This window comes from Rhipicephalus sanguineus, chromosome 11, assembly GCF_013339695.2.
Source record: "Rhipicephalus sanguineus isolate Rsan-2018 chromosome 11, BIME_Rsan_1.4, whole genome shotgun sequence".
In the NCBI taxonomy this organism is placed as follows: Eukaryota; Metazoa; Arthropoda; class Arachnida; order Ixodida; family Ixodidae; genus Rhipicephalus; species Rhipicephalus sanguineus.
The window spans coordinates 56,760,040-56,785,372 of record NC_051186.1 but is presented as its reverse complement, the minus strand read 5'-3'; the positions used below and the strand labels follow the sequence as shown (position 1 = coordinate 56,785,372).

Genomic DNA, 25,333 nt, shown 5'->3' with positions numbered 1-25,333 from the left:
GCGCTTCAAGGCATTGAAGCCGTTTTAACAAACCACACGACCACACAACACCGTTCGCATTGTTTTCAGGTTTACGCGGAAGCCGGCAATATCGCCATGACCTCGTAGCGCATGCATTTTCTGGCAAAGCACTGGAAGCGGCTGCTATTCCGTGCCGTTTTTCCGAATGCCCCGTTCCATTGATCAGCGCGCGAAGGGAGTGGCCATCTGTGGAGCACTGGCCATGAGCATTAACTGCGAGAGTTGTCATAGCGACACAATGTTTGTACACAACGTGCCAAGTTCTATCGCACTGCGAACGCGATGTCTTCGGACGACGACGAATCGTCCTGGGTTTTCGAGTCCCTGGTGGGCTACCTGCGCGGTCCCGCGTGGAACATTCCGATCATAACTTTCATCGAACAGAAATCGATCGGTAAGGCTGATTGGTATTCGATTACTCGCTGTACACTCGGTTAATCCAGGCAATTAGTATTCGATATGTGCCAATGCCGCCTTCGCATCCACACGTATACTTTGCAGTGTTCGAACCAGGATGCGACAACGAGGAATACCGAAAGATACACAACGAGTACAAGAACCTGGTGAGGAAAAAGTGCGCTACGTGGTAGTTGGCCGCTTGCGTGCCTTGCAGGAAAACCTCGAGGCAAACGGCTCCAAATGTTTCAGGTTGACTTCATGCTGGGAAGTCACATGGAAGACATGGGAATAACACCTGAACAGTTCGAGAAAGTCTGCGGTAAACCTAACAGGGGCATAGCTGCCAAATTTCATCAGGTACGCATATAGTCCTTGAGGTTATTGTTATGTTCTTAGCAGTGACGGTGCAGAATATGTATGTATGTATGTATGTATGTATGTATGTATGAATGATATATGTATGTGTGTTTGTACGTATGTATGTATGTCACAATAACAATAATATTTGCTTGGGTATTACGTTCCAAAACCACAATATGATTATGAGGGACGTCGCACTGGAAGGCTTCGGAAATTTCGAACAGCTGGGGTTCTTTAACGTGCACCTAAATTCAAGTACACGGGCCTTTAGCATTTCGCTTTGATCGAAATGCGGCCGCTGTGGCTGGGATTTGATCCTGTGGTCTATATGCATGTATGTGGAGTACGTTTTACTTTTCAGGGTCTCTTCGAGCAAGTCTGGGCAGCAGATGATTATGAAATCTTCAAGCGCATGATGACTCAGAAGAACATTGACCTTCAGCTTCAGGCACTGGAGATCATGGCTCAGCGGTACGGTCTCGTGCCGGACTCATTCCAGGGTGAACCACAGGGTGCGACGGACGATGCTGAGAAGGCGGATGAGAAGAGCAGCAAAGATGACGAGGAGGCTCTCATGGCTCACGTCATGAAGTACGACTTGCATGTCTTTATGCGTTGATTATCGAAAATTGCTATCTTTGGCCACTTGTAATCTCTCTCACTAAGGTGCATAAAAACGTTGGCTGGATTGAGCTATTCTTGATTGGCAAACAGCCTGTACCAGAGACTCTGTACAAGTACTTGCTGGATGACCACACACAGAAGCACTGCTTTTATATCTCATGCATCTATATGTCAAAGATCTTACAATGTACAGCATAACAAGCCAAAGTGTTCGGCATAACCCTATTAATTACAACACTATGCAAAACTCCAATGCGGCCAGCTGTGATTTAATGCTACATTTTGATGAACTGACATGCTCACTTATGCTGTCTTTCACACTGCATTGCAGTACGTGTGCAATACGTTTAATACACTGAACAACTAACGGATGTACACTTGACCATAAAAATTATTGTGAGGTGGGATCGAAAAGACAATTTTTCAGCCATCTACATTGAGTGTCCCATATAGAAGGGAAAGCTTCAATCTGTCCTACTTTATGCGACCAGCACTTCGGTAGTAAAATTACTGAAGTTAGATGAAACGGTTGCTTCTTTATGGCTCCACACACTGAAAGCTTTCACAATATGTGTTACGGGTACTCTAAATGATATCACATGCTACTGTAAGTGTACTAAATTGCTGCACACTAATAACTTTTCTTTAGTATTTACAGTTTTGTCCCATCTCCATTTGGTGCCCTCATAATTATTTTACGTATTTTGTCGCATTCCTGTCTTATATTTTCTTTCTCTTATTCTGTATATTTCGAATCACTGCAGACAGTTCAGGTGTCTTCTGGGAAGAGATGCAGTTACGATGCCCAGAGCTATTCCTTTCTTACTACTACTACTTTCTACTAGAGATCAGGATTTCAGAGTAAAAACATGTTTCCATGTGGTGATCCATTTTGCAGGAAGTCACTGGAAGAAGAGGCAACAGCGAAGGAACAAGAGACGATGGAAGAGAAGCTTATTCAGGAAGCCATTCAGGCCACTCTCCTGGAAAAGCAGCGCCTTGAAGCAGAAAGTAGCAAGGAGAAAGAACTCTTGGACAAGGTACAAACTAACGGTGTGCTAGCATTCCAAAGATTTGAATTACGAGTAGAATACTGCTCTGTTTAATTCAGCTCCTGGGTAGTCACCATACAAGTATTTTCTAAAATATTTTTTTCAATGCATCATGTTAACCGTGCATTTCTGTTTCTCGCACTGCATCACCAGCTCTTGGGCTAAATTCTCCGATAATAACTACTCTAACTTTGTGCCAGAGTCATTGATGTCGTCACAACTTACTTGACACCTTACTATGCATACACTAATGTGATTAGACTGAGATTCTTCACCCATTCCTTTGTAGACTGGAATTCATTACCTGATTATGTTTGTTCATGGCCATCTCCTAGCTTTGAATAAACCATCCGAGATTTGTATTCATAATTAATAATCATCTATAGCTTAACTTATTGACTTTTTATATCGCAGTATATTCTTTTTTTGTGTGTATTCACCTCTGTAAATGCACTCTTGCCATAGCATTTATTGCACTGCAGTATTTGCAAGCAAACAAACAAATAAATAAATAAAACATGAAGCAATAATGCTGTAACTGATCTCCATTTCACATTAAGACTAATGTACTAGAGTTCGCTGCGTCGCTAGACTTTTCAGTCAAAGCTCCAATAACTCACGATACTATGGTTAGACAGAATTTTCAACTGGTATTGTTCGGTACTATCTATAAATACAACGCTTCCTCTCATCGGATTAAGTCCTAATACATTTCACTGTAACATATTCATGCTTTGTCATTCAACAGTTTGATCTTAGCCAGAAAGCCAACATGCCCACATCAAGGAATCCCATCGCTGCAGTTTCTCTTGAGAGTCCTCAATTTGCACTTACAACAGTGCAGCACACAACATTTTGTATAAAAACTAAGCTAGAAAATATTAAACACTGCAGGCTCTCAAGTTGTCCCTAGCGGAGTCGCCACAACCTCCCGCTGAAAGTGAAGAAACCGTGCCCAAGGAAAAACCGAGCGGTGAAGCAGGGAGTGAGGAACGAAATGCTGCCATGGAGGTACATACCACTCTTGGACAGTTACTAGTTACTGGTAACTAGTTACATTTTTAGGGAACTTACCATAATCGTTATTTTCATTTCGGTAGCTTGTGACTGTAACAGCTTTACTTCCTAAACGGTAACAATGTTACTCTCTTGCAGCTACTAAAATGCATGTCTAGCATATAACAATGTTTTACAGATGAAAGAAAAGGTAAAAAGAAGAGGCAAAAAAAAGCTGAAATGTATTGTATATTTATCACAGAAAGTCCATTATATTTCTGTCTTGAATCTGAATTGAAATAAAGTACGTATATCATTTTGTATGTGTGACACTCTTGTTGCTGTTCCTACAGTAACGAAAAAGTAATGACGTGACTCGATCGGCAGTAACTATAACTAACAAGGTGTATAATCCTTTAACAGTAACAAGGTTACTTTTCTGCTCCAAGTGAGTCTACCTGCAATCGGTAAGTGCTTGTTGGTATATCATTTTCACTTTGCAATAGCGCGGCAAAGAATGAGGACACACAGCACTAACTTCCAACAAAAAGTTTATTTACATTTTCCAGCGGTATTTATAGCTCTTGACACTGAATGACATGTGAACATTGCATAACAAAATTATGCTCATTTATGTTTTTTGCTATGCAATGCTCATGTGTCTTTCAATGTCAAGGGCTGTAAGTACTGCTGGAATACAGAAATAAACTTTTTGTTGGAAGTTGGAGCTGTGTGTCGTCAGATGTCTCCTTCCCTGTGTGTCCTCGTTCTTCGCAGTGCTATTACAAAGTGAAAAAGACTCTAACTGCGACACTAAGTTTTCTTGCTGGTACATAATGTGCCCACGTCTGTTACAAACTCTCGCTAACATTCTTGGTGGGTATTTTTGCTTTAACTTTCACAACTTTCGTTCAGGACGACGAACTGGCGTGGCGGCACCGAGCGACTACCGAGGAAGTCAACCAGCGCCGAGAGTACCTTCGCAACCAGCGGGACAAGCTGGTGGCGCTGAAACGTGCGGAGCGAGAGAAGCAACTTAACAGCACACTCGAGCGAGACGAGCCACAGCGCCCCCGCTCTGCCAGGGCTGCCAGGGCCGCCCTCGGAGGCACCGTGACGCTCGAGACACCCAATGTGGCCGATCAGGGGAACCTCGCCTTCCGTAAATCGCTGGCTGCCCGCCTCAAAGCTGAAGTCATAGGTATAGCATCTCTAATGGGCTTCCTAAGCCATAGAGTTTCCTAAAATTAACTAGAAAGGACCCTGGCGCTGCGATCATTCAGCTACCATGGGAATGATGGGTAGTACACTAATTTGCCTAGTCTTCGTGCTTGCGGCTTCAAACGTGCTTGTGGCTTTGTTTATTGCTGTGTTTTGGCGTTTGTTTCGGATAAAAGAATAGACTGTTGTGAACTTTGTGACCAGGTTTGATTTGGTGAGCCTAAAAAAGTTAAAGTGGTGAAGTGGAACTGCTGACTTTTGCTGAACTTTGTTTTGCGACAAAGCGGATGCAGGCGACGCTTCAGCCAAACGGAGCTGAAAGAACGAAGTTTAGACAAATTTGTGTACTACCCATCATTCCCATGCTGGCTGAAGCGTCATGCGTTGCAGCTCCCATAGACACTAGCGCCAGAGTTCCCTCTAGTAAGTATTGTAGGAAACTCTATGTCCTTAGCGAAACGGGCACCTGTCAAGGAAGCAGGGGCTGCACCAGGGGGGGTGGCCGCCCACCCTAAATTTACACCCCCCCCCCCCCAAGCAAACATAGTAAGAGAGCAAGAGAGAACACAACACCATTACAAATAGCAAAAACACAACATAAAAGTTCCCCACATCCTTTGCGGGGATTTTTTCATGAGGTGGGGGGGGTTAGGGCAGGATTTTCTTACTTGGGGGGGTGGGGCACCTACCTGCCACCCTGAAGGGCTGCAAGGAGGTGCCCCCTTATATGGGCTTCTTCGTAACTTCATGCTACAAATGGACGGGTAAGTTTTCCTTTCATGTGTGAACATAGCGCCATATGAACTGTTAGCTATGCAGCTTTTTAGCAGCCGCTGTTGAAAAACTTTACCACTCTGACAAGCGGAATTCATAATTTGTTAGGAACACCTCGGGATGTGATGCTGCAAGGCCTCTCATTGTACATGTGCTTGCCTTTTGACTTTAAAATGATGGAAATAGGCTTCAAAATCTCATTAACATAGGCTTTGCGGTTGTGCATTGTCTTGTGTGCCATGGTGTTGGCTCTTCCAAGTGTGGGAGATCGAAATCGTTCTCACCATAGACAAATACTGCAGGTTCATTTGCCACAGTTGTCACGTCTATTTCCTTTCAAGCTATCGCTGCGTCATGGTGGCGAGTGCCGTTTACCAAGAACTCTACAAATTTCCATTGTTGTTAATATGTAAAAAGACAATATGCGACTTCTGTTCATTCTTTTCAGATTCATAGAGTCCTTGTCCTGCCTTTGCCTGTGGCAACCTCAAATCTCTCAAGTATTGCTGCTGATGAAGCTTATGACATTACTGTAAGTAGCTCGCGGCAATTTTCTTGTGACAGAGTATCTAATTGGCATTATCATCATCTGTTTTGCAGAGCACAAGCGAGCAGCCCAGCCTAGAAGACTGCATTGAACATTTATGATCAATTGTGTCGCTTACTGTTGAATGCGTATCCTGAGCAAAAGGCTTAATAAATATGTTGTTTATTGTTCCATCATACGAAAAACTTTGGCTCTTTATTTTTTGGCTTTAAAGCCGTACTGAAGCAAAGCTCGCAATATAGAGGTGTATGATGCAAACGTCAAGGGGCAATCAACTGGTATTCAACCTGAAACAGAGCTCTAAAAAAACATTCGGGAGATAGTCAGCATGCTTTGTAAGAAATGCTTTGATGTGCTCTCTCATAATAATGTTAGGGATCCTCTGCAACTTTTTTCTTTGTAGTCTGCACTTTATGAAAAATGAAAGAATGGCATAAGCGATTTCCAATTTTTTGCATACACTGGTCAGAAAATGGCTGAATGTTGCAAATGTATGCAAAATTTTTTTTTTCCAAGGTGTGATGTAGAAGGCTGTGTGCTGCAAATTAAACATTATGACGACGTATTGCATATAATGAATTGCAATTCCTCTTGAAGTTCTTCAGGGATTCTCAACTTGTAAAATCATTTCAACAATGTAACATTGTAGTGTCCGTGCATATAATGAACTAAATTACCATATTTACTCGAATGTAACGAGTTTTTTTCCAGACTTTTGCTACCTAAAGTTGATCCTCGCATTACAATCGAATACCGAAACTACTGTTATTGCTTCCTGGATGGCATGAAAAATCACCTCTCTCATCACAATCGTGGTCGCGTTACAATCGAGTAAATACAGTAGTGTCCAAAACACCAAATAAAGATTCACATGCCTTCACACCAACTACGTCATACTTTCCCAATTCTATTGATGCCGACATTGGCAACAGAACCGACCACGCAATGTGATGCGAGTGCAAAGCAAAGACTCCGAAACTCTTAGCACTGTGCAGTCATCGAACGAATGTTTGCTCCAACAGCTGAATGAACTAGCCCGAGGGACGACAATCTAGAACATGAAATTGCAAGCACACACCGGTCGGCTGTCCGACAACAGGTCGACACATTCAATAAGAGAGCGTGTGTAAATCAGAAAAACGTGGCCAACAGTGCAAAACACTGGCAGGATCACCGTGAAGTCTTACAGTTGAAGCTTTATCGGCAGCAGGCTTAGAAGAAAACTAACGGCAAGGGGATCGCTTCCTATGAACTCTTCTGGCTACGCATCGTGTTGGCAGAGTTTCTATAACGTGAATCGCCATAACGGTCAAACAGTGGCTACGCTTAGACTTGCCATGTTGCTTGAGCTGTTTGGCTAAAAGACATAAGACCCCATACAGTGCGTTAAAGATTGTAATTACAGAATTACTGTATCTACAGCACAGAATGCCCATGGCCCATGGCAAAGCTTGCCAATAGACGTAGAGCGACACATCATTGTCTTTTGATGCAGTCACAGCTGAAACAACTGGTTTTTATTATAATAAAAAGAAAATCAACACCAAGGGAGGAATATACTCTACAGAGACACAACTTCTCTGACTCAGCATGGCAGGAAGTGGCGTCTTTATGGGCTTGGGGAAAAAAAAAAAAAAAAAGAAGAAAGGGGGAGGGACGCGAGAAGAAAAAAAAAATGCACCAATGTCAAGTTGGTCGGTGAGTTGCCAGCTGCGGCAGTCACTTGGCAGTCAAATCTGTCACAAATAAAAAAAAATAATAAAATATCGCGTTGCACTGACAATGTGAGAACGACGGCTTTTCGCGCACGCACCACGTAGAGACGAGGCCTTTTTTTTTTCTCCCGCGCCTCGTAGTTTTTCATGTCTTTTTTTAAATCCTTTGTTTTCCTTCACAAAGACACACATGCTCCGGCTGTTTTGCACACGTGAACCCCTGACGAGGCATGAAGCTCGGCTTTTGCTGTCGCCGCACAACTTGCTCATTCTTCTTCTTGCAGACCACTTGTTCAATCAACGTGCTCTTTGCCGAAAAACAAAACAACGATCGTAGCTGGTCCTTTGGGCAAAGAAAAAAAAAAATGATTCCATTCTTCCCCCCCCGAAAGCAAACCAAAGCCACACAATTTTTATACCCCCATCCCTGTTTGGGATGGAAATCAACAAACAACAAAAACGCAGGCTCGCTTCAATTATAATTTTTTTTCCATTTTTTTTTCTTTTGGAGAAAGGAAATGCATTCTAGACATACAACTAGAAATGGTGGGCCACGCATGAGTAGATAGATGTACAAGAAACAAGGGGAGGGGGGAACAGTCTATGCAAAATGAACTATGGGAAGGAGGAGAGATGAGAGGGGCCGAAACAAACAAACACAAAGGAAATGTACTGCTACTGCACAAGGTTGCAAAAATTGCAAAATCGAAGCATACGGCGACGCTAGATGATGTATTGTCCGGAAAACGAACCCCGGACAGAGGCGAGAGATACAACCGAGAGACTCGCGCGAAACGGCATGGTGTGAAAAATGACGATGAATCACCAGTGACTTCCCAGAGCGTTGGCTTCATGCCACGGCATTTTTTCAGAACTCAAGAAAAAAAAAATTCATAGCTACAAACATTCGTTTCACCACTTTGTTCCAGGCTGCCAGAGCAAACTACAGTCGTTGCATTTTTTTTTACAGTTTCCCAAGCTTAAACGTTCAGTTGATGTTTTTTGATACACACCCTTTATATATATTTATAATATATATATAAATTTGTGTATGTATACACACATATATATATATATGCATGTACGGTGCTTATGTGTACACATATATATATATATCTATCGTTTATGTATAACTATGTACAGAGAAGGTAGAATGCAGATGGCAGGTGCCGGGAGATGGTCTCGAGAAAGGGCAAACGGTGGTGATGCGAACGTCTCAGTGGCGAAGAGGAGAATCGTGATTGGGGGGAAAAAAATATGGTGGAGAGGGGGGAGAAGATAGGAGAAGAGATCTTCAAACGCAGAGGCAGCAGCACGATACGGCAAAATAAGGTAGTGGCACTACTATATGTCCTTCGCACGCTTTTTCTCCCCTTGAAGCACATCTCCCGCTGTGCTAGGTCTATAGAAAAAGAAGTCGCTGCAGCGGACACCGAACGAAACAAAACAAAAGAAGATGGGGTGCGTCGCCGCGTCGGCGTTTTTGAAGTTGTCACGACTGGCGCGTGAGCCTTTGGGGCAGCGTTCCGCCGCTGCGCAGTTTCTTGCGTCTGCCCAGGGCAGCAAGTGGTGATGATGGGAAACGAAGCCCACGACCTCGGCGATGGCGAAGAACGTTGCTACTGCCCGGGCGACGAAGCCGATGGTGACGTTGTCCACTGTGTTTGGGGGGAAATCGTGCTGCCGCATAGCAGGATGAGGGGGGCGCTTCGTGGTGAAGGGGATGGATGGACGAGAAGATGCACGCGCGTGTTGCAGCAGTGTCTGGGGCGGGAGGCAGGGCACCATTGGCGGGCGCTAAGATGACAGTCGTGCCCGCTTCGGTGAAGGAAGACCGCCCGTGGTCATGCTGCCGTCGTCCTCTTCCTCTTCCTCCTCGTCGGAGTCTTCGTCGGGGTAGTCGACGAGGCCACCCTGCAAAAAGACCCGAGAGATCTATAGTTTCCATCCTCAGAGTGACCCCAAAAACTGCCCATTACTTCATTACAGTATGCAGGTGCCGATCTGTAGACTTGGGCGAATAGCAAATCTTAGGTTCGAAGCAAATAGTGATTTGGTTGTATAATTTCGAATCAAATTCAAATAGTATACAGCAGACTGTCGATAATTCAAACTCTGATAATTCAAACAAATCTTAAATTTTTGGTTGGCCCACTATGTTTTCAATGTATTTTAAAGCTGCTTACCGTATTTACTCGAATCTAACCTGCACCTTTTTTTCGGATAAACCAAGTCCAAAAATCGCATGCGCGTTAGAATCGAGTACCGAAAAAAAAAAAAAAAAAAAAAACCTCAGTTATATTGCCATCGGCATTTAAAAATGGCCACCTCCTACGCGCCTCCTGACGTGACTCGGCCATTTCTGCCATTGTTTCAGTTCGTACATGTGCTGAGGAGTTCTTAATACAGTTCTGCGTTCGCATCGACGGCATGGAAGTGCCGACTCCAAATACTCGAGTGCACCACGATGCCGCATTTAAAAGAAAAGTTATTACATGTGCAGAGACAGACGGAAATCGGGCCGCATCGCGGTCGTTCAAAGTTCCTGAAACGTGCGTGCGAGACTGGCGCAAACAGAAGCAGAAGATTGTTTTACAGCAAAGCTTCACGAAAAGGTTTCAGTGGACCAAAGCAGGGCCGGTTTCCCGAAATCGAAGAGCGTTTACAGCGACAAGGAGTTGTCCGACAGCGACGAGGACTGATCCATTATGAGACTCGTATCGCCGCCGTAGTGGGGACAGTTTAGCGGCAAGGTCCGCTGTTTGACCCTGTGTTTTATTTTTTGAAACTTTAGTTCTTTAAAACCCAAATACTTGTTCTTTGGAATGTGCGAAGGTTGACTCCTACGGACTTTTTTTTTTGTTCTTTTCTCTCACGAAAAATGGGTGCGCGTTACAATCGATGCTTTACTTTTTCTTTCTTTTTTTTTTTTTGTCGCGGAAAACGGGTGCGCGTTACCATCGAGGGCGCGGTAGAATCGAGTAAATACGGTAATTCAAACTGCCTCACTGCACAAATTCGGTTAATTCAAACTTTTTGCTTGTCCTTGTCTGGAAATATCTGCTGCCTTTGTTGCTTCTAGCTGAACATTCACGTTTTTCTGTTACTAACAGGCGCAAATAAAAGCCGATTGCCTGCCTACAAAACGGCCAAACTAGCCGAACCTTGCGCACCAATAATCTCGTGCTGACCGAGGGGAAAAATAAAACTGTACGGTCTGGCCTTGACCTATCGCATGCCAAACGTTTCTCAAAGTCACTTTTTCTCTGGTATGCCATGCGAGAAAGCATCCTAAGAATTAGAAGAGGCTAGCAACTGTTGTGGGATGCAACACATTTTGTCCCTTAATTACACACCCGTGCGTGTGCCTTGTATAATAACAAGTACTAGAATTATCGCTGAAGTCTAAAAATTTTACTGGCAATCATGCAGAGCAGTCTATGATGTTGCTGCGTCACTGAGAAACAATAACCATCGCAGTGTTAGTTGGTGTGTTGCCCCGAGTCATATTTATGAGAACTTCTGATAATTCAAACTTCTGATTCAAATAAAATCCCGAGGTCCCCTAAAGATTGAATTATTGAGAGTCTACTGTATATTTCATATTATAAAAAAAGAATTGAGCATATTTGTCATGACCCAACTAACCTGCACAATATTTTTTAAAATTGAAACAAGGCACGTGCAAATGTCATTCTTTTTGGTTCAAAGGGAAGTGCAAGCAACTTTGAATAGTAGCAGGATTCGACTTTCGGTAGAATGCAAGTGATGAGAACTTTTCGATATGTGCTGACTGTGCAGTCGTATACACACAACACATGCTGCAAACAGAGAGAGGTGAGCGAGAGTGGTTTGTATTTGTACACGGCGGTTCGCTGTGCACGAGTGCACACCGCACGTATGCGCCGCGGCTCGACATGTTCCAGTAGTTGCAGCAAAGGCAGCGCTGCTTCTCAGCGTCAACTCCTTTTACCTTGCAAGCAGCACAGAATAGAGCAGCGATGGATAATAACATACACACTAATTTTGAGCACCAGTTCCGGTGCACTTAAAGGCGTTAGCCTATGTACAGCAAATGGAACGACTCCATGGTGCAGCATCAAGGCTCTTCCACTAGGCTGCGCGACATACCAGTTTTTTTAGATTAAACTCAACAGAAGAATATAATCCTACTCAAATCGCGAAAAGCGTGCTTAGATCCAGCACTATGATTCACAGTCTTTTCATTTCCACCAAGATTTAATCACATGTTCTGGCCAGTTGTTGGTCCCCTTAAACACACACGCCTCAACACTTAGCGACGACAGAGCAAAGCAGTGGGAAATGCCTCTGTGAACAAAGATCTCACACGTGGCGTGATTCGGGCGAGACTGAAAGAGAAATGGACTGACCTTTCGCTGCTGAAGGGGTCCCGTGGGGGATTTGACCTCCACCACCGTAGTGGGGCTCAGAGGTCCAGCTGGATTAGAAGGGCTCCGCCGTCCAGCACTGTTGTTCAGAACAGGTGACCCCGACCGGTTCAAGGTGCGCACATTCTCTTTGCCCTCTCTTTCTTGCGCTGCAGACAAAAATAAGAGGCATGCTATGTTTTCTGTTGCCCTTGCTTAAACAAATATGCTGCGAAACATGTTCGAATATTAAAAAGAAATTGAATCCATTCTTGGTAGCCAGGTAACTCTAGAGCAGGGGTCGGCAACCTTTTGAAGCGAAGGGTGGAGTTGCATGAAGCCAACGGCGGGGGCCACATGGTAAATCAAGAAGGGGGGAAGGTCTTTACAGGCAAAGAGAAAAAATTCGCGAATTGATAATAATGTACGAAACTGGAATAAAAACAAAGTTCATTTTCAGCAAGCACGGGACAAATTTGCAATTGACAACATAGCTTACCCCATTTGAGGTCCAAACTCCCATGCCAGCCTTCACATAGGAAGTGACAAGCGGAGAAAAGGGGGGGTCCGACCACTGACCTCCATTAAAAAGGCTGGACGGCGCATCCTCGCTCTGCGAGGCGGGCGCTTGTGAAGCCACCGGAAGGTGCCCTGTTTGTCCCGGAAGCCGGCGTCTTCTGTGCGTCTCAGTCGCGCAATTCAAACATTCTCGGGTGGCAGCTGTTGTTATGATCGTTTTTATTTTTTATTTTTTCAAGCTCTGCGATTACGCCTCACTTTAGACGCCGACGAACGCTACACAAAAGATGACAGACGCCGTGCCGACACCGTCCGAATACGGCATAGTGCTGCAACGTACAAAATGCGTAAAAAGTAATGCAACTTTGAGGTACTTGCGCGTGAAATGTTTTCCCTGACGACTTTTCCGGTAGATTCGTACAGTTTACTGCGCTACAAGCAGGTATTTCTTTAAAAAAAGAAGAGAAAAGCTCTTTTCCGGGACAAAAGCGGCGGCTTCCGGTGGCTTCACGCCCGCGTGCTCGATGCGCCATCCAGCTCCTCCTAGTGGAGATCAGTGGGTCCGACCTTGTGCTGGGGATTGCATAATACTGCCCCATGGGCCGCAGGTTGCCGACCCCTGTTCTAGAGCACTGGTTCTCAACCTTTCTCGCCTTGGGGAACACCAAATTTTTTTGTGTAATTTTAGTACAAGGAACATCGGAAGCGATGGCGCTTAACAATGCGTGCAACCACAGTATTAACGCCGCCACATTGGCCTGTTATCTTTCGTCTCGAAGGCTATTGCTGTTGATGCGGCACTTGTGATAACACACAGACTTATGATTCCCCACCCCCCCAACACGCCATTGCGTGTCGGTAAAGTGCCTGCAACCATACAATGCATGCTTCAGTTTAGGCACCGCACGCCGTAAGCAATGTGTTCATGCAAACGAAGTGCTGTATGTACAAAAGCTTGTTCTATTTTTCGCAAAACAAAATGAAAGCATGCACAGTCGCACTGTGAAATAGCCGTCGATGCACTAGTTATAAGGCTGAGCCTAAATGCTTGTGCTCGTCTAGCTAGCAGTTAAGGGGGGAGATGGGGATCGGAGCTGAATTTTGGCATGCTTATTGGGAAGTGCACTGAATGACTATTTACAAAGTTTCATTAAGATATCTCCAGCAGTTTTGACATTATAAATTTTTACTTGCATCAATGTTGTACCAAACTTGTAGAAAGCCTGGCATGACAACAAAACAGGGTAAAAGCCCAAAGTTGCCCTTATATTTTAGCCATAGGAATGGTTCATGCTATGACATTCTCAAAATATTTTTATTACCCCGATTATTTTTTACACGGAACATTACATCCATGTTTGCATAATGCATTCGTTATCGTCATGTCAAATTAGCTAAAGAGTAAAAGAATGAGTGAGTAATTAAAAAATAGAGCAATGTCATAGCATAGAGAACTGACTAGGAAATACAATGCAACAGACCTCATGAAAATCCATCAAGCCATAGTCGTGCTACGCTTTCTGCAAGCGGGACAGTCGGGTCAAAACACACTTCTGTGAAAATGGGCCCTAAAGTTGCACAGCCACTACATGTAAATCAAAATGCCCTGGGGCTGTAATATTTAGTGTCTTTGCTTGCAGGGGTTTTCGTATGTCCTTGATCTTTCATTTTTCTGCACTACGTGCTTTCCTTTTTTGGTATTGGTTATTTTTGTCAGCTCTTTGAAGGGTGAGCCTATCAGCTTTAATGCCCAGACTTGCATATTACAAGTCTGTGGCATGCAAATTTAGGCGTGCTGTGGCAGTTATGGCCAAGACATTGGTGGCACAGGAATAGCTGAGTAGTACTTAATGAAGCGAGTTTGGCAGATAAAAATTCGTCCATTCCTTTACACAGGTTAATTTGTCACCCCCGCCTTAATACGCTACATCATTCACCCGGTCATGGTATTGGCAGTCGGCGAGCCTTTCATTATTTTAGTACATTCACAAAAGCTTGCTGCGATACCATGCACGGCTTGAAGCGCGCCTAAATTACATCACCACTGCGTGCTTATTTGCCCGCGAAGTGCTCGGCCGCGGGGTTCGAGAAGTCAGTGTCAGATATGCTGGGTGGCAGCATTTGGTGGCGATGCACAATATGCCAAGCCGCAGCGACGAAACATCGGCGTGCAATATGCTTGGCCTCGCATTTTGGGGCGCCAACGTGCGAAATTATTGCAGTGCTTCGAGCGATCGCTGTGTGACGAACTTGGCCGTGGGGTCCGCGGCGCTGCCGATGCGTAAAATGCCGATCAGCAATTCCGAGCTGCCAGTGGGCGATATCATTAGTTGCTTGCAACCAAGTGCATTACGGCTTGTTCGCTTTTGCATGTCTACTAGCACGATGTTCTTCCCCGCAAAGTTTGAATTCGTCGGCGCTGTGAACGTAGTTAGGCCTAGCCACGACTCCGAGCAGTAAGCTCGGTCGCGGTGTGCGCTGCCGCGGTGCCCGATGTTTCAAAGTTAGCCATGTTCTATCACAAGCACAAAAAGTCGTTACGCGGTGGTCGTCGTCACGAGGTCCGAGATGCCGACGGGCAGAACTTCTAAACGCGGGTCCTACGAGTGAACGCAATCCACGTCCGAGACGTGCTTCTGCGATGTTCGAGACGAGCGCGTCGGGCTATCGCAGTCTGATGCACGGTCTGATGATTGAGCTTCTGGGTGCAGCTGTTAATGCGTAATTATCGTCGACCAACGAACACAAAACGAGTGCGAACGCTTTAGTAATTAGCGTGATTTTTTATAGCCGTGACCCCGCAACGCGGAAGCCGCAGACGACGCACACTGGGAGCGACCATCGGACCAATGGCGAGGCGCACTCGAGCATCATGGCGGCCGTGGCCAATAGGGGGCCTCGAACTGACCTTTAAACATTTGCTTTTTGTGCGCTTGTTTTTAAATGGAGGAGCCAGCTGAGGCGGGGAATTTGAAAACGGAGAAATGCTCTTTCAGACGAGCCCTGGATGGTGGTGCCTGGCCGTGAAGTTACAGAGCTACAGTTTTTTGAAAAAAAAAAAGCGTTCTTTTTTGCGATTTCCGCGACAATTTTCACCACCTCAGCGGGCGCAACAATTTTTAATACTAGCACTTCTACATGGTTTTCAGCGAGATATTTTGGAATTACATAGAAAAAGGGCTACAGAAACTGAAAATGTGATTTTCAGAAAATCGATTTTCTTGCCATTTTTCGCGATTGATCCCCGTGTCTGGCACTGGTCTGAAAACTGCTTGTCTCAATTTTTAGTATTTCTGCCTGAAATTTACACACAATATGTATTTTCAACTGCTGAAAACAAATATGCAATTATTTTTTGTCTATCGTGCACGGATTGTAAGATATTGACTGTTTCATACACTTGCATTCTGCCCAGACTTTTGACAGCTTTCTCACAAAATACCTTTATGAATTTGATATCACTGCATCCTATAAAGACCAGAGAGTGCAACATAACCATAACTTAATTTTTAGCTGTATCCATTCAAAAGTTATGGCCTTAACAAGTACACTAATGAGAAATCAGAAACTGTTGCTTAATTTTACTGCTAATTAAATCACAGTTATTAATAAAAATGTTGTAACTTCTTGGTTTTCTTGCACTAATTAGTGCATAAGCTTTCAAATACCGCAAAAATTATCAAAATCTGACCGCTACATCAAAAGATATTGTGGGCAACAGCCTATAATGTGATGAAAAATGTGGTTTTGAGAAAATGAGAAAAGAAGTTTAGAAACATGGTGGGCACTTATTTTGAACTGGAAAAGGCCTGAATTGGTGTTCTTAGGATAGTAGAAGCCACCAGGAACATAGTCATCATTATTCTTCTTAGTATGGTTTCTTTTCACTCTGGTCCCGCTGGTGATATGCTGCATTCTTGCAGCTGCCGATATCACTTCCTCCCGAATGCATGAGCAATTCTGAACTTCTAACGACTGCCTGCCATTGCACTGTCATCAGTTAGGCATCTCCGCAAAATGGCGGACAATGCGACGATGCACCACTGTCTAGCAGAAGCATCCTCAAGCATCCAAGATGGAAGGAATAATTTACCCCGTGTGATAGAAATGCACCAATGCTGTGCGAGCAAATTTTTTTTTTTAAGCGCAATGGCTTCGCCTCTGCTAGATGAAAAGCGTTCTTGTGCTAGGAACAGCTAATAGAAAAGTGTGCGTTTCAAATGAGACCAAAATGGCTGTGCTACTTAATGTGGTTCCTGCACGGTGCACTATTGAATGGGACGTTTTGAGGTGCTTTGGTGAGCAAAAATGGTCATGAAACTGACTTCAAGACCAAATAACTCGACAAGTATGCATTACATGTCTGTAATATTTTGGAAATGACTTTTTTAGACCTTCTAGATTATCAAAAAAAATATTTCAAGAAATTGTTCTTTTTCAAAATTTTTCCGCCTCCAGTGTCTCCCCATTGTGGTTGCGCACATCAGGCGTCATTGATTACAGAAATGCTTTTGTTTTCTTTTCAGACTGTAGTGAGTTTTCAGTGCAAGCAGAAATCATGGATAAACATGTTCCATCACACTAAACATGCAGATGTTTCTACAGAGATAAGAAACACAATGCATGTTTGGTATTCCTCACATGGCCACCTCTCTAAAGAAAAAGGAAGCAAACGGAGTTACTGAATGAAGTGTACTGATGCAAACAAGGTGAAAACAGATGAAAGACGCGTAACAGCAGGACCAGCAGTGGTTCTGCTACGCGTTTTCCTGCTGCCCTTGTCTTGTATGCACCAAGAACACCGATGTTCATGGTGTACCTATAGTAGCCCATTAAAACGTTACTCATTACTTCAATACAACTGCGCAACAAAAAAGCAACGGACAACAGAGAAGAAGACACACCCTCACACTGGGTGTGTCTTCTCTGTTTTCCGTGTCCTTTTTGTTGTGCAGTCGTGCTGAGGTAATGGATAACCAACTTGTCCAAAATGCCACTCTCGCAAAGATTATCCATGTTGATTAAATTCTTTTTTCTGGCTTTTAACAGTAAACAAAAAGTTTACCTTTCTTGTCAAGGATCTTTCCCAGCTGGTCGAACTCGGCGTCCAGGCGGCGGCTGAAACTGTCGGCCGGCGCCACGGTTCCCGGAGGCCCTTCCAGCTCCTCTTCTTCCTCTTCCTCCTCGTTGAACCACATCTCTTCGTCCTCTTCCAGCTGCCGCGGGTCGCGCCGAAACCGGGCCGACGCTCCGAGGGCGCCCGGTCCCACCACGGCGGGGCCCAGGGCCGCTCCGGGTATGCCCCCACCTCCGCCGCCTGCGCTGCGAAGGATGCTGCCTTCCAGGGTGGGCCGGTCGCGGTTCCGTTCCTGGTGCTGCTCGTAGCGGAGCCGCAGTGACTTGAACGTCTGCACGTAGTCCACCTTTTCGAGGATCTTGCCGAAACGCTCGACCACGTATATGCACAGGGTCTTCACATCGTCCTGCGTGACGAGGACCAGCGGGCAATTGGAGCCAACACATTCTTTCGTTTGCGGAGCACAGCACCAAGCCACGTGCAGTCTTGTTGCTCAAAAGGGATGGTAATGAATACAGCATCACCTGCTGCTAGATTTGCTAAACGACGTGTTGGCTACATCTACACAATTCCAATCGGGAGCACTATGACCAAAGATAAATGATTTGCAAATACTAGTCTTGTGCAAATACCGTATACACTCGAATAAGGGCCGCGCTCGTGTAAACACCGCTCCCTCCCAGATGGCAATTGCTGTCCTGCGGCTTCGTCACGCAGCGCTATCTATGAGCTTCAGGCGCGCAGCACTATCTGGGAGATCTTGTAGCTTTTCCCGCCAGCGCCATTGATCCTTTATGCCGCCGTTCATTTTGACGACTGTGTAGACATATCCCATTGTTAGGTATATATGGCACGATTAAATAGGTTTTTCCATACGAGGATCGAAAATTTAACAAAGATTTCCCACTTCCGTGAAAGGGCCACACGTCATCAAAATTGCGGAGAAAAAGTGCGGCTCTTACACGAGTGTATACGGTATCACTTTTTTGGTTCAAAGCAAAGTTGAAACGAGTGACAATTAGTGTTGAATAATAGTACCAGGGTTTGAAGAGTAGTAGGATGCAAGCTAGCTATAAGGGGTAAAAAAGGTTTTAAAATTTGGCATAAGGTGCAGGTAACATAGACACTCAACCTTGAAATGTGGATTTAAAGAGGTGTAGATTTACCCTGAGTGACCTCATGACATAACAGCCCCTCGCTGCAGTGAAAGACTTTTCAGGCAGGTCACACGTGGTAAAATATGTCTATTTGTTCGTTTCGAATACTTCGAAAATTTGAAAATTTTGAATTCGTGTGCTGTAATATTCACTTGAATATTCGCACAGGCCTAGCAAATATGCAAACACACGCAGGTAAGTCTGCACAACTACTGCACTAAAGACGTTTCTGCACTCTACAACATGCAGGAACAAGCCGTGAAACTTGAGCATTGCATGCACACACAGAGCAAACATAGCTCCTGTGACTGCAAGATGCTGTAATGAATGCCAAATAAAGTGATTGATTGATTGATTGCTACTGTGTGGCCTTGTTAGCATCACCGGGATAGCTTCTCAACATAGCGAGAGCTGAACACCACAGGAAGACGTAATCACACGTATACGCAGGCAGGGCACGCGCAGCTTCAACGCCTGCTATGCCACAACGCTTTCACTTCCAGAACTGCGACGAGTTTTCACACTCACCACTCGGATGAACTCGAACAGCTCGAGCACAGCCGAATCGAGGAGGTTGTAGCGGCCATTGTTTTGCCGGAAGACGTCCACCACAGGCTGGAACAGGTTCCCATTGACAATGTAGCGGTTGTAGAACTCGTCCTTCAGGCCCACAATGCGCCGTAGGAAGCGCAGCGCGCACAGCACAAGGAACGTGAACCTGTGCAGCAAGGCAAAGCAATGGGGCAGTTTAGCACAGACTTGCTGCACTGTCGCTGAGCAGAATGTACCCCAAATCGCCATGGCAGCCGAAGCAACAAGTGCCATAACAGAATGATGGCTCAATTATGGAATTATACTGTATTATTGTTACATTGCTAAAACATACTGCAAAGGCAGAACTCTTCTCATGTGAATGGAGGAGCTTTTTTTCAATAAAACTGTTTTTTGTGGTGATGGCCAACACTGTCAAATGTTCACGACAGTAGTATCTGCCAATTATCTACATAAATGCTCTTGTACTTTCCTTTTGTGTACTTTTGTGCTTGTCATGCATCCAGGGGGGCACATAGGAAACTTGCGGGAAAAAAAAAGTGCCATGTTCCTTTGTCAGAGTTTCAGAAAGAACTTTCCTGACAAAAGATTTTCAAGAATTTAACACCATCTGCAACCTGTGTCATAATACGGCAATCATTCTCCACTGAAACGTCATCTTTCGCTCTGAAATCTACACAGGCAACAACGCGCCAAGAAAGATGCAGGAGGCCACGAGGGGGTACCCACTTGGAGCGCATGAGGATGAGCACCCTTCGAAGCAGGTCCTTGTGCAGGACGTAGTTCTTGACGTGGTACGAGTGGTGCTCCACGCAGAACGACAGAAGCTCCACTATCAGGCTCAGCAGCTGTGCCGTTTGGCTCGTCTCTACGGGAAGAGAAAGGGCATGCGACGATGAATCAATGGACACCACCATTGAAACTGCAGTTGAACCCCAATTTTTTAGACACAGAGGGCTACGTGAATGTCGGCGACTCCGCATTCACGGTACGTTGTGTGTTACGTTTTCTGTGCATTGTATTGGCATTGTGTAAGGTTACTTAGCATGTTACTAGTCATGTATTAGATTCAGCTGGAGAGCTTGTTGGATTAAATGCAGTCTATAAATGTACACGTGTTTGGTTGTTTCTGGACTGCGTGGACTGTCTCCATGTGTTCTGAGAGAGCGGCGATATCTTTCAGACCCCACAGCCTTCAGCACCAGTCCCTATCAGTGCTGCGAATAGTAATCAGCCATTGGGCTGGGGATTCAAACTTGGGCAATATCTTGAACCGAGCTAGCTGGTCTTACACATTGATGTTACTAAGACATGGAAACGAAACATTTACAGCACAGAGACAAGCAACAATGCAATGTAATAGAACAATGTAATAGAATGGTCACTCGGCTAAGTTGAGAACAAAGTCAATGAGATGTGTACCTTTGCTGGGCGCTTCGCCGGTGGTATTGGCAAGTACTGGGGCTATAAGCACATGCATACAGTGCTTGTAGAAGAAGCTCAGAAACTCAGACTTCTGGAAAGGATGGGGAAGAATGAAGAGGAAAAAAAATGTTATTGGCATTTTAACAAGACACTTCTAAAAGAATAATGCCATGGAAACACGATACGTGTAAGTGCATGTGGCCCGTCAAACATGAGCAATATGAGCTGCTTATTCCACATTTACTTGTAGTGCACCAATCTAAACGTGACAGACTGAATTGCAAGAGATACCTTTCAGTTTGAGCAATTAGTGTCATGAATACTTTTGTGCTTGCCAACTGCGTTTAGCTGCTATGACTTTTAAAAGGCAAGTTTGGTGTTCCAGCTCGCATTGCTCTTGCCTATACCTGCTTCTGCACACATACAAAAAGCAAAACATTTCATTCTTCTGAGGAACCTAAATGACAAATTGTAGGCAAGAAGGGGCAGCTTACAAATTTCAATGCTGTATCAGAAAACAAAAGAAGAATCAACACTTGTTTCTACATGGAACGTCTTCACATAAGCATGTCACGTACTATGATACCTTCCCCCAAAATGCACTTAAAATGATGCGCAATCAAGCAATATGTTGCCTTGACAGCTACAAATTTCAACAGACTTTACATTAATAAAGACGTATGTATAATACTTCTGCCTTTCCTCAACTTTAAGGATGCTCGGCTCAGCCATATGAAAATATGAACTCACTTCAACATCCGCACGATAGCCAAACAGTTTCAAATCACAAAAAAGCTTGTGAAACTTATCCGCATTTATTTGCAGGCACACAGAGTGAATCAGTACGAACAACTAATTTACAGTTTGATTAGTACAGTAACTTATTATTCAGCGCCTGAATCGCCGAATTAGATGCAACTGAAAAATTGTTACAGGGTATCAAAAAGCGCTGCTGCAGGATTCGCAGCAAAGTTTTTCAGTGCTCATACGAGGATTCCGCATGTCAAAAAAGCACGGCAGGTCTGACCTCGTCAGGCATAACATTACAACTTAAAATAAGTGTAGGCCCGTAAGTGCATCCAAATGAAACGGCATCCAAAGAAGCAAGGACGAACTCACAGTGTCGAGCGAAAGCATGTTCTCGGGGTCAAGCAATAACCGCAAGATGCCCGAAAGCTGCACCGCACCCCCAAGGTCTGAAAGAATAAAGGGGAAGAAGTAAAACACACTGTGAACCCTCTGCCCGAGTTTCTGCATCAGCACACTAGAAATTGGCAAAACGGACAGACGGTGACACTGTTTGAAAGCTTCTGTACCAGCAGGCCTGTGCATGAAAGGATTCACAGCAAATACTTGATTTTATAGCTAAATTTCCATAAATAGGGCTGGACTACTATATACGTAGTCTAAGGGAAATCAAAGCTGAACATAGCAAGGTTGAACAGCAGATTTACAGAGCCGAATTATGAGAATGTGCTTAAAAATTCACATCACACTGAGGTACCAGTTCCTGTACTTCAGCGCGAAAACAAACACCAACCCATTACCGTGAAATAAACGCACACGGTTTCATGAACAAATACTCCATCAATCGGAACTAATTTAGCGTCTTCTCTTTGGTGCCCCTGGAAGCTGGTAATGATGAGATTTTTGTACAAACCTGGGTCTGGATCACAGATCATCTGTTCAATGATGATGTTGATCAGTAGTTGATCCTGCATGAGACAGAGAGACACAATGAGAATACTACGACAAAGGCACTCTTTGGCCAGACATGGTCCTTGCACTAGACTCACATCCCTACAACACCAAATACAGTAAAAGCTTGTTAATTCGGATTTCTAGGGACCAGAAAAAATGTCCGAATTAACCGAATGTCCGAATTATTGAATGGTCGAAATAAACACAATAAATGCAAGTTTTTTCAACATACCTTTACTTTACAAGGTAATCGCGGATGCGTCTCTGTTTTCGAGCAGAAATTCGCGCGGACACAATTTTTCTGAGCCCTTCAAGGTGCTCAGCAGCTCGCATGCTGTCTGCAGTGCCAAAACAAAATTCTTTAAGGACGACGAGGGCCTCCGCGGCTTCCTTCACAGTACGAGGGGGCCGCTCCTCTTCAGGCTCTTCGTTCTCGGATTCGTCGCCATGGATCACTTCCTTGACGATTTGCTCATCAGTCAGAGAGCCGAGAGCCGGCAGTGGCAACGCCATCAATGCCGATAGAATTGTCGAGTGTCAATGCATCAGGCATAACACTTCCGAAATCCTGCCCGTCATCGGCACCGTCGTTCGGCGACACTTCGGCCACTGCGGCATCGCTGGAGTGGGGTACAACAAAGCCACTGTGCCTGAAACAGTTGGCAATGGCGCGCGCAGGCGTGCTCTGCCACACATACGCGAAGAATGCTAACTGCGCTCAGGAGACTCACGTCGTATTGTTTGCCGACGTCATGGCACAAGAGCTACTTCTTGGCGGGAGAGCCCATTTTTCAGGGCACGCAACATTTCTACTTTGGTGGTGAAGTCCGCTTCGCCGGCGTTGCCATCGGCGGAGAGTGCGTTTACACGAGAAGTCAGCACAAAAGCACCAGCAACGATCAAGCTAAAGGAGCCGCACTGAATTGTTCCTCGATAAAACGGCGCTCAACGATGCAGCACACCAACGGGAACAAAGCAACAAAAATGCGCGCGAAGAAAAGGCGTTCAACCAGCCTCAAGTCAAGCCAAGCCGATAATTGATGCCCATGGCGATGCTGCGTTTGAGCTTCCCTTTTGTTCCGAATGGTTCTTTTTTCGTTTTCGAGCCTTGCCAGCGGCCCGAAGTCACCGAATTATCCGATTTGCGGTCAAATCTGTCCGAAATAACGAGCGCCCAGTCTCATGGAGTGATGCATATATTTACAGGGACCAGATGACGTGTCCGAATTAACCGATTTTCCGAATTAACGAGAGTCGAATTAACGAGCTTTTACTGTATGAGATAACAACGGTTTATCAAATATTTTGCGATAGAATGATTGCGAATGAACCCCCACTAGAATTAAAAGCACTTAAAAGTTACAGGCAGCTTGGTGAAATAGGGAGAAAACTACTTTTTTTTTTCACCACTTCCGTACTGCATAAGATCTCAGAATTGAGTGAATAGCGCAAGCTCATTTCTGTCATTCAGGAGGGAAATTCCAAAAAACAAGAGCATGCTATTGATGTTCCACAATATTTGCATAAAACGGGGATGATTGCCTGGCTGGTTATGTTCCATAAGCAGCGAGTGTAAATGCCGTTCCTCAGACATGCAGGCTGGTGCCAGCTGGCACAAAAGGCGCACACTTTTACACCTGTCTTGTTAATTTGTGCCCACATGCAGTCCAATTGTGTCATGCCTGGCTGAGACGTGTAACATTGATTTTCCTGTCTTTTGCTGGGTTTTCTATGGAAGCAGCCCGGAAAAACTCTGTTAGGAGCATCCTATTTACGCAGGTGCACAATTCAGCAGTTGGCAACTCGATGCAATGCCCGGTGCTTTTTGCTTTATTGGGACCATAGGTCGGCAAACTCAACCATGAGCCTGGGTGAGCAGTATTTTAGTAAGTTTGAATCCGAGTGAGCCTGGGTGAGAAAAATTTTAGTCAGTGTGAGTCTGAGCGAGCCCGGTTGAGGAAAATTTTGGTGAGTAAGTATGAGTGAGCCCTCAGGGCAAAATGTATATCATGAGTGAGTCTGAGTGAGCTCCACACTTTTTGCCGGCCTATAACCGAGACACAGATGAAAATTTCACCACTTGAACAATCCTACTAATCATAACCAAGACTGGAAAGAGGGTGAACTTAGCCCGTCCGACGCTTCTATGTTCACAAAAGATTTCAGCGGGCTAGAACAAAGCAAACTTTCAAACTGTCAACATAAACATGTTTCCGCAAGTGAGGCACATGCCAATGTTTATTCCATGAGACAGAATGAGATATGCTGTAATCTCCGGAAGCCTCTTTTTTTCTTTTTGGTGTGCATAACACACTGTTTATTTCAACTGTTGCCGATTTTGACTACCCTAGATGCAATATACGTAATACACAGTGGCACCAGCACTTCGGATGTCAAGCAGGCATCAATATCGATGGCCCAGAGCCAGAAACACACACACACGCACAAAACTGCACACACGCGTGACAACGGAAGAATGCCACTTACGTCGTCCTGCACGTTGGACTGCTGGAATGCGTATTCGCGCACCATGGACGGACTGTAGTCCACTAAGTAGGAGAGGATGTCGATGGAGGCCGTCTTGATCACCACGTCCTCCATGCCCTGCACACGAGAGAGAGATAATGGGTGCAGGTTTGCGAGAGTGTGTTGCGTAGAAATGGTCCGCCTCTACAAGACTGCCTGGTTGGTTTTCAATTTTTAAACCGGTTACACAGTAGAGCCCAAAAAAATTTCAGTCACAAGGGCAAGCATTGGAAAACAAGCTGCAATGGATAACAATGGCTAAGGAACAGCTTTGAATGA

General features: G+C 44.8%; 2 protein-coding genes across 7 annotated transcripts in view; one reads left to right on the top strand and one right to left on the bottom strand.

The window, feature by feature from the left end:
* The first annotated feature begins 172 nt into the window (after positions 1-172).
* LOC119374346 (cilia- and flagella-associated protein 36) lies at positions 173-6,163 on the top strand. 3 transcript variants are annotated; one of them, XR_005180141.2, is made up of 9 exons: positions 173-415; positions 523-584; positions 670-777; positions 1,142-1,371; positions 2,303-2,444; positions 3,351-3,467; positions 4,368-4,653; positions 5,896-5,979; positions 6,048-6,163. XR_005180141.2 is itself a non-coding variant. In XM_037644426.2 (9 exons), the coding sequence occupies exons 1-8, from the start codon at positions 304-306 to the stop codon at positions 5,901-5,903; spliced, it is 1,065 nt and encodes a 354-aa protein (XP_037500354.1). In that variant the 5' UTR covers positions 173-303; the 3' UTR covers positions 5,904-5,947; positions 6,048-6,148. The 3 variants fall into 3 exon arrangements, 2 of the variants coding, with proteins under 2 accessions (XP_037500354.1, XP_049276434.1); XM_037644426.2 differs by having other exon boundaries at positions 5,896-5,947; positions 6,048-6,148; XM_049420477.1 differs by lacking the exon at positions 6,048-6,163 and having other exon boundaries at positions 5,896-5,996.
* A 1,327-nt stretch (positions 6,164-7,490) lies between these two features.
* Positions 7,491-25,333, bottom strand: part of LOC119374345 (serine/threonine-protein phosphatase 4 regulatory subunit 3) — a 45,983-nt gene continuing 28,140 nt past the window's right edge. For 2 of the 4 annotated variants that reach the window (XM_037644423.2, XM_037644424.2), the window contains 9 exons: positions 25,016-25,132; positions 22,488-22,542; positions 21,947-22,023; positions 20,825-20,918; positions 20,132-20,270; positions 19,379-19,568; positions 17,682-18,099; positions 12,101-12,267; positions 7,491-9,623 (listed from right to left, as the gene is read on the bottom strand). In XM_037644423.2, coding sequence (XP_037500351.1) covers positions 9,507-9,623; positions 12,101-12,267; positions 17,682-18,099; positions 19,379-19,568; positions 20,132-20,270; positions 20,825-20,918; positions 21,947-22,023; positions 22,488-22,542; positions 25,016-25,132 — 1,374 coding nt within the window. In that variant the 3' untranslated portion in view covers positions 7,491-9,506. The remainder of the gene's footprint in view (positions 9,624-12,100; positions 12,268-17,681; positions 18,100-19,378; positions 19,569-20,131; positions 20,271-20,824; positions 20,919-21,946; positions 22,024-22,487; positions 22,543-25,015; positions 25,133-25,333) is intronic. The other 2 variants (XR_007417983.1, XM_049420476.1) reach the window with 2 other exon arrangements.